The sequence below is a fragment of the Callithrix jacchus genome, chromosome 18 (assembly GCF_049354715.1).
Source record: "Callithrix jacchus isolate 240 chromosome 18, calJac240_pri, whole genome shotgun sequence".
NCBI classification, from domain to species: Eukaryota; Metazoa; Chordata; class Mammalia; order Primates; family Cebidae; genus Callithrix; species Callithrix jacchus.
In genome coordinates, this window is record NC_133519.1 from 26,328,458 (window position 1) to 26,343,049 (window position 14,592).

Genomic DNA, 14,592 nt, shown 5'->3' on the forward strand with positions numbered 1-14,592 from the left:
CCACTCACTCACCTTGTCTTTCTGCTAATGGAGATTTGGAAATAGCAAAATCCCGCAGGTGTTCCTCATTTTCGCCTCTTTCGCCACATCGTCCTCTTCCCGCACTCCCTCTCCCCATGCTGCTCTGTCTGTGGACACAGCAGGGATAATCCAGCACAGCTCTCCACATCCTGGAGCTGTGACTCTGAATCTCTGTATCAGGTTTATTTTGACTTTGACAAGAAGCTGCACACAGCTGCTGCTCAGCAGCAGGACGCCGATGGAGCCAGGAACTTCTTTTCACTTCCCGCTGCCCATAAACCCTGAGAGGAAGCTGAGGGGATGGACTGCAAGCTCCTACACAGCCAGCAAGTGAGTCCTCACAGGCTGTGGGTCAGGGAAGGGTTCCCTGGCCAGTGCCACAATGTTAAAGGTTGTGGACGCTTTAGTGTGTGGAATATGTTCTTCTAAATTCATGCCTACCCGGGACCTCAGAATGTGACCTGTTTTTGCGAATGTAATGACAATAAGATGAGGTGATCCTAGACTGACTAACTACAATGACTAGCGTCTTTAAAAGCGAAAGGAAGGGGAGATTTGGACACCGACACACAGAAAAGAAAGCCATATGACAACTGAGGACAAGATTAGAGTGATGCCAAGGTTGTCCCAGGGTTGCCAAGGACAGCTGGGAGCCACCAGAAGCTGGAGAGAGGCAAAGAAGGATATTTCCCCAGAGTTTTCAGAGGGGCATGGCCCTGACCGCACCTTGATTTTGAACTTGTGGCCTCCAGAACTGGAAAGGAATGCGTGTTGTTGCTTTAAGCGCCTCGATTGCTGATGACTTGTTAAGGCAGCCCTAGGAAACTAAGAGGAAGGGATTTGATAAGAACAAGAGGCTTGGTGATTAGCTCTGAGTCACAAGAAAGGCATCTGGTGAATCAAAGAGGAAGAGTGTAGGAGGCAAATGAATAAAATGGAATCAAGTGAAATTTAAATGGCCAAACGAAAGGTTTCAAAATGTAGGTATAAGACATCGCACACACAAATTTACTACAATTCACTGAGACCGAGGGAGCTCCTGCAAAGTACCAAGTGCCCGGCTCTAAGGACATGCAGACGAGTACGTCCTCACTTCACCCTGGAAATGAGTGGGACAGAGAAGCCATAAAGCCAAGCCCTGGCACAGAGAGGTTGTGCTCCTCTGGCCTCAGGCACAGTGTACCAGTAGAATTAGTTCCGCCAGGAATGATAGGAGCAGAGTAGCTCTCAAAAAATACATGGGAAGAAAGGGAGAGAGAGAAGAGAAGGAAACACTTGATAGGGCATGCAAGAATGAGGGCGGCTCTGGTGTCAGCTTGGTCTCCCATACTCCCAGACGTCTATGCAAATGCTTTGGGAAAATCTCACAGAAGTGCCTTTGATTCCCAGCCTTGTCTATGGTGAGTCGTAATGAGGCTTTGGGTTGTCATTTAGGGAATTTTAGGCTAACTCCCCTTTGCTTCTCTCTATCCCCATGTATTTCTTGAATGCTTCCAAGTGTGGGGCACTGGTTGAAAGCCGTGACAACCCGAGCATAAGGCAGCTACCTGCCCACTGGGAACTAACAGTCTAGCTGATTAGAAGACTTCCTCTGAGGACTGAAAGCTTTAGGACTCCGCAGCAGTTCTTGGATTTAATTCTTGTTCCTCTTGAGATGCATGGGCTATGTAGAGCTGGATCTCAGGAATCCTTGCAGAGGTGCCTGCCTCGCTGAGTGATTTATTTTTTCTTTTTTACACTAAGTTTATGATTCATAAATGGATGCAGTTGGGGTCACAGCTAAGTTTCAAAGGTTGTTTTTGTATTTTTATTAATCTCTTGGTAGATTCTACTATCCCATCATTTCTTTGATGCAACCTCTCATTCCATAAGGAACTGACCGTGACCGAGCAGAGAGAAGCATACGGGAGGCGGTTTAGTCAATTTGCTGTTAAATTCACTGCTTCCATGCCAAAGCTGACTGACACCTTTTGACAAAGATGAAGCACAGCATCTACACCAAAACCTCAGTTTAAGCTAAACCTAATTAGCCAAGAACCTCAACCAGACCATTACTTGTTTAACAACTTGCCTATTAAGGGAAAATCTTCAGAAAGTACCACCGTATGTTATCGATCAATTTTTAAAAAGCTGTTTGGGGCATAGATACCATTTTATTTCTGTATCCTACAGCTTCCAAATCCGCATAGTCATAATTGATGAATAAAATCATCACCTGGAGGCTCCTTGGGGAAAGGTTTAATTCTGTTTGGTAGGCAATGCTTCACGAGGCAGGCAGGAAATTGGAAAACTGCGTCTTTAGAAAAGAAGAATGTCAACAGGGATTGGAGGGAACGTAAGCATTTTCTGGGTAAGTATCAATTAAAACAAAAATTCTTTTTTCCGGAAGACACCTTTTTTGAACATCCTGTTAATGGCATTTTGCGGAGGTGCCCTGTGGGTATCTGATGGCTGCTAATTATCTCCCTGGACCTTACATCACCTATAGATACTGCTCTTGAGGGACTGGCTGCAGGGCATGATTATGACAAAGACTTCCTGCTATTTCCAGAAACTTCTTGAACAAATACCAAAGAACAGGGTCTGACGCATATAGTAACCTTAATTTTGGAACAAAAAGTAGGGGTACATTCTGACAAAAGATTTGTTTTCAACTTGTGCAAACTCATTTGTAGGAAAGGACAAGAACATAAACTCTTTGGACCCAAGACTGTTTCTGGATGTGTTGGACAGTTGTGAACCACTAGTTTTTCCATTATTTAATTCCAGAGAAAGGTGTGCTTACTCTGAGTTGATGAGTAGCGATGAATGTGAGGTTGGAGACTGGGAAGGGCTGTTGAGTGCAGACGGAGACTGGGCAGCATAGAAGAACTGCAGAAGGTGCAGGTTGGTTCAGACTGGCTCTCTCTTATTACCACAGCCACTGCCTTTTTTGCTGATTAGGGGGAGCACAGATGCCGAATCCCAGTATGACTGCAAGCACTGTGCCTCCCAGGGCTACATCCAACTGCTCCCACGGGAGAAGTTTCCCTTTCACCCCAGCTGCTCTTTGGTACCCAAGGTTTCCCCGACCCAGGACACCAGATGTACCCTTTGCCATTCTGTGACATTATATGGCTACAGCTTTCCCAGATTTTCTCACCACATTGAACCACACTGTCTGCTCTTCAGCACAACAGCTGGTTGCTCCTTTTCTTAAGCTGAAGTCCTTACATCCCAAGGGAATAAATGATCTCTGAGACGTGTTTGTATGGTTTACAAAATTTGCAAAATGAACTTTTTGTGGTCTTTCCTCAAATCTCTGCAACTAGGTTATCTTTGAAGAAATTCTATTTGCACCTGAAGGTAGTGGAGCCCACTCTGCATTGATGCCCATCTTCTTAAAAGAATCTAGCAAATTTCAAAGAACCCAGAACAGCATGTGTCAGACGAATTTAAACCCAGCTTATCTAGTTAGTACCTGCAGAATAGAGAGTGTAGTCATTTTGTATACAAGTCATTAGACATGATTTATTAATTCCACAAACACTTGTAGTCATTTAATGAATATTTGTTTAATGAATTGTTGAATACATTAGTGTATATTACATATTAGGCACCTGGGATGTTATAATGGAGAACAAGGCATAATTTTGTCCTTCAAGGCACCTGCCATCCGATGGTGTTGGTGGTGAGCAGAGCAGGTAAGTGAACAGGTGTTTAGAGAATAAGTAAATTTAGAAAGCACTCTGTATGTCCCAGGCTTGGTTCTAAGCTGTCTTTGCGAATTATATTAGTTAGCCTTTTTTTTTTTTTACATTCTTACTAAGTCAGTTGAGATACAATCTCCAGTTTATGTATGAGAAAGTTCAAACACAGGAAGATTAAGAAATTCACCCCAAATCACACAGTTAGCAAGTGGTAAGGTGAAGGATCAAACCCAGGCAGTCTGCCTCAGGCCCCACCCTTTAAACAACCCGTGGGTGGCTGTGGGCTTGGACCGAGAGAAGTGGATGGTGTGGGGCTAAAACGAATGTAAATTTCACAAGATTAGGTGATTGGGGAGAGAGAGAGGGAGGAAGGGAGAAAGAACACACCAGTAAGGAAGCTGTAATTTCTGACTTGAGCAACTAGAAAATTAGCAGAGCGTTTTGCTGAGCAAGGACCTGTGTGAGGAGGAGTAATTGCTGAGGAGAGAGTGGAGGAAATGGTAAGCACAGTTGGGCCACGTTGAGTTCGAGGTGCCCGTCAGACATGTAAGTGGATGCCCAAGGAAGCATATTGAGGTTTTGTCACTTGTGAGAGAGATCTTGGCCAGGGATATAGACTTGGCTGCCGTTAGAACAGTGCTTTCTCCTTTCTTCCTTAGACCTAGAGAACTGTTTACAAATGCTCTGGTTTTATTCTTTGGGTTTGACTTTTTGTAAAAATGTAAATCTAAGATCATGACTTAATGTATTCACTCTAATAAGTTCGTGGATATATGGAGATAGACAGATAGATACGTAGGCAAAGACGTCTCAAAGGTAAAAAAGACACAGTTCCTGATCCCAAAGCACTTATAATTTCATGTAGAAGTGGAGAAAAAGATGGTCAGTTTATGTCCTATCTTCTTTTCCCTAATTATTAATCGATTGTATTGTGTTTGATTCGAGCGCAGAGAGTACATCATCGTGGCAGGTCTCCAGTTCATTTTAGGTTCCTAGTGATCTCTCTGTCCAAAGAAGTGATTGAACATCCCAAGAGACTGATGAGAGCCCAGGTGGCTGGACTTCTGTGTGAATTTTGATGACTCTAGGACATCTGGCTTGAATGGTAGACTGGGAGGGGGTTAGGGGTAGATCCTGGAATGCAAGGTTTTGGGGAGCTTCAGGGTGTGGCTGTGCTTCATTTGCCCCACATCGAGTCTTTCCTGTGGATCCTAAGCTGTCTCTGAAAGCTGGGATCTGATTAGTTTGCATTTGATTTCTTTGCTGCCTAATGAACTGCTTCTGTCGTTCTAGCTGTGATATCATTAACGTCTCATTGCCTTGGGCACCAACTCAGGAGAGTGGTTCTTCAGCAGCCTCAGAATCCTATAGAAATTGTACCAATTTACTTCACAACAACTAATTCACCTCATGGCCTGTCAGTTACCGCTAGAAGAGTGGACCTGGCATGAGAATGGCTGGTCACTTTTGTCACCCTCATGTGCTCCCAAATCTAAGTGGGCCACTATGGACATGCCTAAGGCCATGTGCACATCCGCAATGACATGTTGAGCTTTAAGGATGCCAATATTCTCATACATAACACAATATTCTATTGGGGAAACTCATCCACTGTATGCTGTAGGATACAGATTTAGCCTAAAGCAAATGGCGTTTATTTATAGCAAACTGTATTTGCAAAATGCTTTGCAGTTTTAGGATTGTTAACTACATTCCAGGTTGGATGTTCTATTTGTAAGGAAGTGAAGTGTCCTGACTGGACTCCGGAACCTTCCCTGAGAACGGTGGAGTGAATTCTGCAAACAGAGGTGGGAGGGCATCACACCTGGGTATTCTTTATCAGAAGGCACCTTTGTCAATTGTAAGATTTTGAGACCTTAATTGTAGCTTATTTCTTCTGTCCAGAGACAGTATACTTATTGGACTGGAATCTTTATTTTGCTAAAAGAAGGCATACTGTCTCCAACCTCTAGAGCATTCCTACCCAGACGCTAGAGGGTAGAAGAGGTGAGAAGCCCTAAAGAACTGTAATAGGTGGCCGGGCGCGGTGGCTTATGCCTGTAATCCCAGCACTTTGGGAGGCCGAGGCGGGTGGATCACGAGGTCAAGAGATCAAGACCATCCTGGTCAACATGGTGAAACCTCGTCCCTACTAAAAATACAAAAATTTAGCTGGGCACGGTGGCACGTGCCTGTAATCCCAGCTACTCAGGAGGCTGAGGCAGGAGAATTGCCTGAACCCAGGAGGTGGAGGTTGCGGTGAGCCGAGATCGCGCCACTGCGCTCCAGCCTGGGTAACAAGAGTGAAACTCCACCCCCCGCCCCCCCCCCCAAAAAAAAAAAAGAACTGTAATAGGTGTGGGCAGTGGAGGGGGTGAGCCATTGATCTACAAGGAAGTAAGGTGGCTCCTTTTCAACCCCCCATGCACAAACCTCCCCCACTGTTCACTCCCACACACAAGGAGTTAAAAGCAAGGGTCAAAGATCAGCCTCTCCTGAAGCTTTTAGGACCTGAACGACTCTCACTTACTGCAGACATGATGGTTATAGGTGCTCTCTTTGGGCTAAGGGAGATTGATCTGGGCTTTCACCGCTGGACTCCATCATTTTAAAGAGTACTTCCCAATTGTGTCTTTAACTGAAGATAGGAAATGCATTTCTTCTTTGAAAAATCTCCCTCACACACACATCTCTATTCTTTGCTGGAAGCTGAATAGATGGCTTTTGGGAGCTCGCTCCTCGTCACTCCTGTGCAAACCCAGCTCCTCTCCAGGCAAGCTCCAGCTTGCCTGGCGAGGGGACCAGAAGGGCAGTGGGTCTTGGCCTCCAGCAGGGCTCTTTTCATATGGGCCTGAAGGTTTTCTGCAACAGAAAATAGGATTCTGAATTAAAACAAGAGTTTGGTGGGTTCCCACGATGGATTTCTACATCCTTCCCATTCTTCTCTACTCCCTAACCTTCCAGGTATCTAGAACTGAAGGGTTTTCAGGGAGATTCGCTGCATCTTGATTTTAATTGGGATCGCCAGAAAACAGTAGCAAGGGGAGCAGCCTCTCCGATGTTTACAGCTACAACAGGACCCCGTAACGGCGAGCTGACAGCAGGGAGGCCCTCGGACTCTCAGCTCCAGGCTATTTGTGATCGCAGCGCCCTCCAGAGGCCACATTTGTCATGAGAGCGGTACACACTTAGTAATGAGGGGAGGGGGCGTGGGGAGCCTTCCTGGGTGTTTGAAGATTCAAGAAGAGAAATTGGATGACACATTACTTTCCCTTTGAAGTAGCGTTTACTCATGGATATTGGGGGTAGGGTTTATTTTCCCTTCGGAATTTAATTTTCCTTTAATTATCCTGTCATCACCTACGCCCCTCTTTATTTTTCTCCTTAGGGTAAATGTTACGGAATTGTTTTAGTCTCTAATTTTTTATTCTCTGATTGAAGAAAAACTGTACCTCCACAACATTTTTAAAGTAGCCATGTGTCACTTTTCCATAGTTTATTTTCTACGGTGCAAAAGTGGTCGCACAGGATTGATTCAGGTGTTTTCCCCCCTTCTCCCGCCGACAGTCATTTTAGACTTATATCACCATCTAGCGGTCATTTCATGGAACTTGTTTCCTCAGACTCGAACGGATGCTCAACAAGAAGGGCTGCAGGTCAGTAAGAAAATGCATCTTGATAGAAGGCGCCTAAGAGCCAGCCAGGAGACCCTCAAGCCCTCTGGCAAGGCTTACATAGCGAAACTTCAGTAATCTTTTTTTTTTTTTCAAAAGAAACTATCTTTACTGATTTTTTTGGAGGGAGGGTGGGATTTTACCTTCTTTTTTCTTTTCTTTTTTTTTTTCTTTAGTCTCGCTCTGTCGCCAGACTGGAGTGCAATGGCATGATCTCAGCTCATTACAACCTCTGCCTCCCAGGTTCAAGTGATTTCCCTGCCTCAGCCTCCGGCGTAGCTGGGACTATAGGTGTGCGCCACCACGTCCAGCTAATTTTTAAATTCTTAGTAGGGACAGGGTTTCACCATGTTGGCCAGGATGGTCTTGATCTCCTGACCTTGTGATCCACCAGCCTCAGCCTCCCAAAGTGCTGGGATTAAAGGCATGAGCCACTGTGCCCAGTCTTTACTTAATTTCTTAACGAAGTAAAGTTTGCTGAGAAAAAAGCACCGTGTTTCTTGAAACAGCTTCAGAGAGACCACTGCGCTTTTGGGAATAATGGACACACAGAGAACACCCATTCTGGTCCTCTCAGCCTCATCAGAACGTGATGCTTGATGGGCTGGATCTGGAGGCACTGGCTGGAGGATTTGCAAAGTGGTTCCAGAAGGCGATTATGAGATACAACTCATGGACTTCATAAAAAGAATTCTCTCTTACGGGGTGCAGGGAGCTCTCTGCTATTCTGCTCTTGTTTGCTATGTAATGTGGGCCCATTTGGAAACGTCATGAGGCATTAACGAAAGTCTGTTTGACGAGAAATCACACCAAGGATGAAAGACCTCACCCTACCCACACTGGCTCCTACCCAATCCATAGAGTATATTGAAAAAGAGTGAAGGCCTGGCCAGGGGCTGGAGGTGGAGAGTCCTGGGTTAGCTTCTGGCCACTGCAAATACCCCTAGCCACACAGTTGACTGAGCTGCATAAGCCTACATGTCAGTGAAGATTTACCCACGGGTGAAGTGATTTGAAGGCTAGTTCTATTCGATGCCATTGTTCTTGTTTTTGGTATGAGTAGTTATGCAGTTCTCGTATCATCTAGGAAGGGCTTGAGCTCAGCTCTGGGTCTATTATTAAACAAAAGGCAAGTATGCGATGAATTATGTGCCATAATTATTGGACAAATGTGACATGTTTGTAGCATATATATGCCTTAGCATGCTAGGTAAAACTTCATTGTTTCCTGTGGGAAACAACAATGTTGAAATGCCTTGTGACGTTTCTAAATGGGCTTATATTATGTAGCAAACAAGGGGAATTGCAGAGAGCTCCCTGGACCCCATAAGAGAGAACTCTTTTATAAAGTTAGAGAGTTATATCTGCAATCATCTTCTGGAACCACTTTAAAAATCCTTCCAACCAGTGCCTCCAAAGTTCCAGGCCATCGTCTCTTGCCTTCTTCATGAGTCTGAGAGGTTCTGCATGAATATTCTGTATATATCTAGGATGTCCAAAACCACAGTCTCTCTGAAGCTATTTCCTGTTAAGGACTGCTGTGCCAAAAGGAGTCAAGAATCTCAGAAACCCAGTCCTTTTTTTGTTAGACGTAATTTCACTCGTTACCCGGGCTGGAGTGCAATGGCGCGATCTCGGCTCACCGCAACCTACGCCTCCTGGGTTCAGGCAATTCTCCTGCCTCAGCCTCCTGAGTAGCTGGGACTACAGGCATGCGCCACCATGCCCAGCTAATTTTTTTGTATTTTTAGTAGAGATGGGGTTTTACCTTGTTGACCAGGATGGTCTCGATCTCTTGACCTCGTGATCCACCCGCCTCAGCCTCCCAAAGTGCTGGGATTATAGGCGTGAGCCACTGCGCCCGGCACTTTTTTTTTTTTTTTTTTTTGTCAACAACACTACTTCAACCTTCCTTTAGAATTAATAAGTTAAATGGAGATTCATGAGGACTGGGAAGAGAAATACCAAGCAGTGCTTTCTTGTATAAAGAGCAAATCATTATTCTCTGGTAGGCAGTTCCCATGTATGTCACCAAAAGTAGACCGAAAACTTCTTTAGCTATCTTTTACTCAGCAAACAAAACTGATGTGGACCCGTCTCTCAAACTCTGGAGTGCAAATCTTTTTGAAAAAGTCAAGATTCCCTTCGTATCTTCAATACATTGATTAATAATGAAGCAGTGCTCTGTGCTTCTTCCTCTCTGACCTAAGAGACTTAAGAATCAGAGAAGAGTGGATTCAAATCCGAGCTCTCACAATCTGCTAGCTGCGTGACCTTGAAGCTCTTGGCCTCATTTTCCTCATTTATAAACTGAGTGTAATGATAGAATTCCATGCAGAGAGTTATCATAATGGTTAAAGTAGACCTTGAACGAATCTCACTTTTATAGCGCAGGCTCCATACATCTTAGCTATATTTATAATTAAAACTCTTATGATGATGGTGTGCCATGTGCTAGCCATTACACTATGTGCTTTATAAAAGGATTTGCCATTCATTCATTATTCAGTGCTAGAGATAGGTACTATTCATATCTTTACTTCAAAGATGAAAAAACTGAGTCATAGGAAATCCCTGTTATTGTTTGTATTCTTGCTGAGAGCCATCAGCACAGACCCTGCAGAAGTATCCCTCTAGAGATTCAGTGGAGCTGATGGTTCTCAGAAAGGGGACGATCTAGAGTCTCACTGAAAAGGGCCATTTCTAACTCTGTGTGTCACTGGGACGTTGGGTGCCCCAAATTAAGTGGGATGGCAGAATCACATTCTTACCCCCTTCAGTGGCCATTTCTGATCCCAAAGATTGGACCCTACCACTCAGGGGCCACGAGGTCATGTTAGTTCTTACTTTTTTTACTCATTCGCTGTTTCTTTTCACCTTGTGTCTGCAGGCAACTCCCCATCCGATGAGTCTGAGGAGCGGGAAAGAGACCCCAAGGTGCTGACATTCCCAGAGTACATCGCCAGCTTGTCAGACTCCGGCACCAAGCGCATGGCGGCTGGAGTCCGCATGGAGTGCCAGAGCAAGGGACGATGCCCCTCGTCCTGCCCCCTGTGTCATGTGACATCCAGCCCTGACACCCCTGCTGAGCCGGTTCTGCTGGAGGTGACCAAAGCAGCCCCCATCTATGAACTAGTGACCAACAACCAGACCCAGAGGGTAAGAGGGCAGGGACTCTTGGCTCTGGGAGGCGTCAGCCACAACAGAACACTTTCCAAATGGTATGAGGAAGTGACAGTGCGGTTGAGGGCTGTGCTAGAACATGGATAGTGAGGCTTTTTGCTTAGCTAATCTGGGCACCTAATTTGCTTAAATTTGCATATTTGCATATTAAGTCAAATTCTCGCATCTACAACACCCATGGTGATATGGTTCAGGAGTCACAACTGAGCACTTGCATAGGGCTTGAGCCCTGGAAGGAAGCAAATAGGCACAACATTTGCCATCATCACAGTCATTGTTCAGAGAACCCTCATGCCTCAGGGACAGTGGTGGGGAGGGTGCTTAGCTCTGCCTTACTCTGGTTGGCCTGGGAGGTGGGCCAGCTTCCCTCGCTGACCCCCTCACCTGGCCCAGTGGCTGCTGGACTAGAAGGAGCGTATTGGGCACAGGTCACAAAGGGAAGGATCTGGCAGCCTCAGCCTGGAGGGGTTGTTTTCCTGCCCATCACTCTGGCTTTAAGAACAAAACGCCACATCCAGGCAGGTCTTTCTGCCTTTCTGTTATGCTGCCAGCTTGTGACCTTTTGCAGCCACTCCTCCTTTGCCTCTGTCTCTCCCTGTCCAAAGATGCCGGGAGAAAAATGGATGGACCCAAAAGGAAGGGCTGGAGAATTGTGTCAGGGGCCATAGCTCAGCTCATTTCCTAGCTCCCCAACCTCCTCATGGATACAGAGATCAGGGTGAGTCCAAACGCAAAACAGCAGCAACAGCAACAACAACAGAAGGGAAAACAAGGAGACTCTGGGCGTGGGACTTCTGGAACTATGGCAAAGACAGCCCTGGGGACGAGGCAGCAGGAGGCGCAGCGTGAGCTGCTTACCTGCCGGAGAGGTGTGCCCATCCAGGTGGGGTGATAATTGCTTTCTGTTTTCTCCTTTGAGGAACACCTGGTGTTTGTTTCATAGGTAATGCTCAGGCCAACAGGAGGGATTTTGTAGGTGTGTGTGTTTTTCTTGCCTCCCCGCCTCTGCCACAGATATTTCACCGAGTGTTTGAAAATAAGGTTTTTTACAGGAACAAAAAGATAAATTGTTCTCATGGCCTATACATTTGTCTTCAACTGATAGAAGCAGGAAGGGGAATGAGAGAAAAGAGACCTTCGGAAGGATGGGTCTGAAAAGATGAAGGAAGGGCAGAGGGCTTGGGTCACCATGGAAACCCAGAGCTGCAGTGTCTTTTATTTTTATTGTTATTAATTTTTTGACATAAAGTCTTACTCTGTTGCCCAGGCTGGAGGGCAGTGGTGCCATCTCGACTCACTGCAACCTCTGCTTCCCGGGTTCAAGCGATTCTCCTGCCTCAGCCTCCCGAGTAGCTTGGACTACAGGTGCGCACCACCATACCCAGCTAATTTTTGTATTTTTAGTTCAGACGAGGGTTTCACCATGTTGGCCAGGATGGTCTTGATCTCTTGACCTCATGATCTGCCCACCTCGGCCTCCCAAAGTGCTGGGATTACAGGCTTGAGCCACCGCACCCTGCTTTCAGTGTCTTTAAGCGAATGCCCAGCCCTCTTCCTCTCCCCTTACCTGCCCCCCTTTCCCTCAAGAAAGAGCTCCCGGGCCACTTGCCTGGGAGCAGTGGGATCAGAGAGCTCAAGCAGAACCATCCTTGGGACAGGCGGGCAGAGCTGCAGAATGGAGAATAGCCTGCTAGGAGATGAGACAGCATCTCTGCTTTCTGTAGAGAATGGCAAGCTAAATGCACAATTGAAGGAAGTTTGCTTCAGCAGACCCCTTCCTGGATCCCCTGCTCGCCACGCCTCAGCCCCTTCCCTGTCTCCCTGCACCAGTTTTGAGATGGGTTGAGAAATGCTTTTTATCTGGCCATCCTTTGAACTCTTTAATTTCTAAATATATAGACAAGTGGCCCTAGCTGTAGTTCAACCACTGTCACATGTTTCTTTCTTAGACATATTTTGTGTTTGCCATCCACTGTTCTGTTTTTTTTTCTAATTTTGCCCTTTCCTAAAGAACAGAGATGGCAAGTGAAGAAGCTAAGAAGTAGAGGAATGCTGAATCATGACATTAGAATGTAATTCAGTGTGTGCTTTTGTTTCTACCTCTCGAATATCATTGGGTCCGTTTTCTGACCTTTGCTGGTCTCATTGTATTCCTGCTGGACGAGATAATCTCTGATGCTGTATTTCAGTCTTGTCTGTGATTACCATAAAGAAACAAATAAGTCAAACCATATAGCAGACCAGGTATCTCAGACCCATCACACTCGAACACGCCATCTTCCACCACAAACTCTTACCAGTTGCGTGGCCAATCCCAGTGAATGGCACTGTCTTCCACTAAGCTGCCCAAACTGGAGACCAGGGACACTTCCTAGAATTTCCTCACCTTTCCCAACATCTATTTCATCAGCAAGAGCCGCAAATATCTCCTGAATTCATTCTCTTTTTATGATACCCCCATCACAACCTATTTCAAGCATCCTTTGTGATATCAGGCTACTATCCTGTTAAAATAACCTTTTCACCGGTCTCCCTATCAGACCACCCAGAATTATATATCTAATGTGGACTTCGGATAATTTGACATCAAAGTAATTTAATGGCTCTGCAGAATCTATTGAATGCAATCTCATGTCCTCAGCACATCATTACAAGGCATTTCATGATCCAATTTTGTCTCCACTTACTTAGGTTGTTACTACTCTATGTCTTACACTCGGTACTCCGAAATTTAACTCTTTCTACCCCCTCAAACATAACACATTTTTTCTCATGCATGTGACCCTTCAGACTTCAACCTTTCTGTCCCAAGAATGTTCTCGCCCACATTTCTGTTACTGGAAAACTCCTGCTGTTACTGGAGTTTCAGCTCAGACACCACCAGCTGCCAAGAACCCTTCTTTACATTCTCAGGCCAACCCCGGTGTCCATCCCTTCATGTCATTCCCACTGTGTGTGTGTCTGCGTCTTGTACAGCAAGTACCACCTGTTACCACAGCTGTTGACGTAGCTATTTCCTCTAGACCATGAGGATGTGTTTCTTCTCCAGATCCCAGTGCCCAGCAAGTGTGGATGCATAGCTGCTTTTCTGCTAAATAAATGAATGAATAGATGCATTAATAGATATATGAATGGATAGGTGAATTTAACTAGAAGTTCAACCACTCCTCTTAGAGACAATAATAACAAAAATTGGAATCTTTTGTTTCTTTCTTGGAATAGGGATTAAATCTGATAACAAATGTGGATTCTGTATACAATGCCTGGCACATTATACCCAGACAAATGTGATTTCCCTTTCTCTTTCTTTCCAAACATGTTCCTTCGTAATTCCTCTCTTCCACCTTCATCCAACTGTTTGCAGTTACCTGCAGCCTAGGATTCAGAGAGTAGGAACTCTTTTTTTTTTTTAATTTAATTTTTTTTTTTTTTTGAGACAGTCTCATTCTTTTGCCCAGGCCAGAATGCAGTGGTGTGATCTCAGTACACGGCAACTTCCGCCTCCCAGGTTCAGGCAATTCTCCTGTGTCAGCCTCCCGAGCAGCTGGGATTACAGGTGCCTGCCACCATGCCCAGCTTGTTTTTCATAGTTTTAGTGGAGACATGGTTTCACCACATTGTCCAGGCTAGTCTCAAACTCCTGACCTCAGGTGATCCTCCTGCCTCAGCCTCTCAAAGTGCTGGGATTACATACATGAGCCACCACACCTGGCCAAGAGTAGGAACTCTTATGGAGTGGTGTGAATTGAAGGTGGAAAGTGAAAGCATTTGCAAAATGACATTTGGCATATTTGTCATGTATTTCAATCCATATTTTCAATCCAAAAGTGTAAGGACAGGTATTTGTCCTTACACTTTTGGACTGAAAGTCTGATCATGTTGCTCCACTGTTTTAAGTACTTTAATGACTTACCACTGTTCTTGAAATGTGGCCCACACCTCACCATGACCCACAGCCCTCTGTGCTTCAGCCCTGTCTCCCTCCACTTGCTGAGAATGTCTTTGCTCCCTTAGACTGTCTCTTA

At 45.4% G+C, this 14,592-nt stretch overlaps 1 protein-coding gene across 4 annotated transcripts in view; it reads left to right on the top strand.

The window, feature by feature from the left end:
* The window catches only part of ASTN1 (astrotactin 1), a 328,578-nt gene that overhangs the window by 285,743 nt on the left and 28,243 nt on the right, over window positions 1–14,592 (top strand). For all 4 annotated transcript variants that reach the window (XM_035279096.3, XM_078356254.1, XM_035279094.3 and 1 more), the window contains exon 17: window positions 10,275–10,543. In XM_035279096.3, coding sequence (XP_035134987.1) covers window positions 10,275–10,543 — 269 coding nt within the window. The remainder of the gene's footprint in view (window positions 1–10,274; window positions 10,544–14,592) is intronic.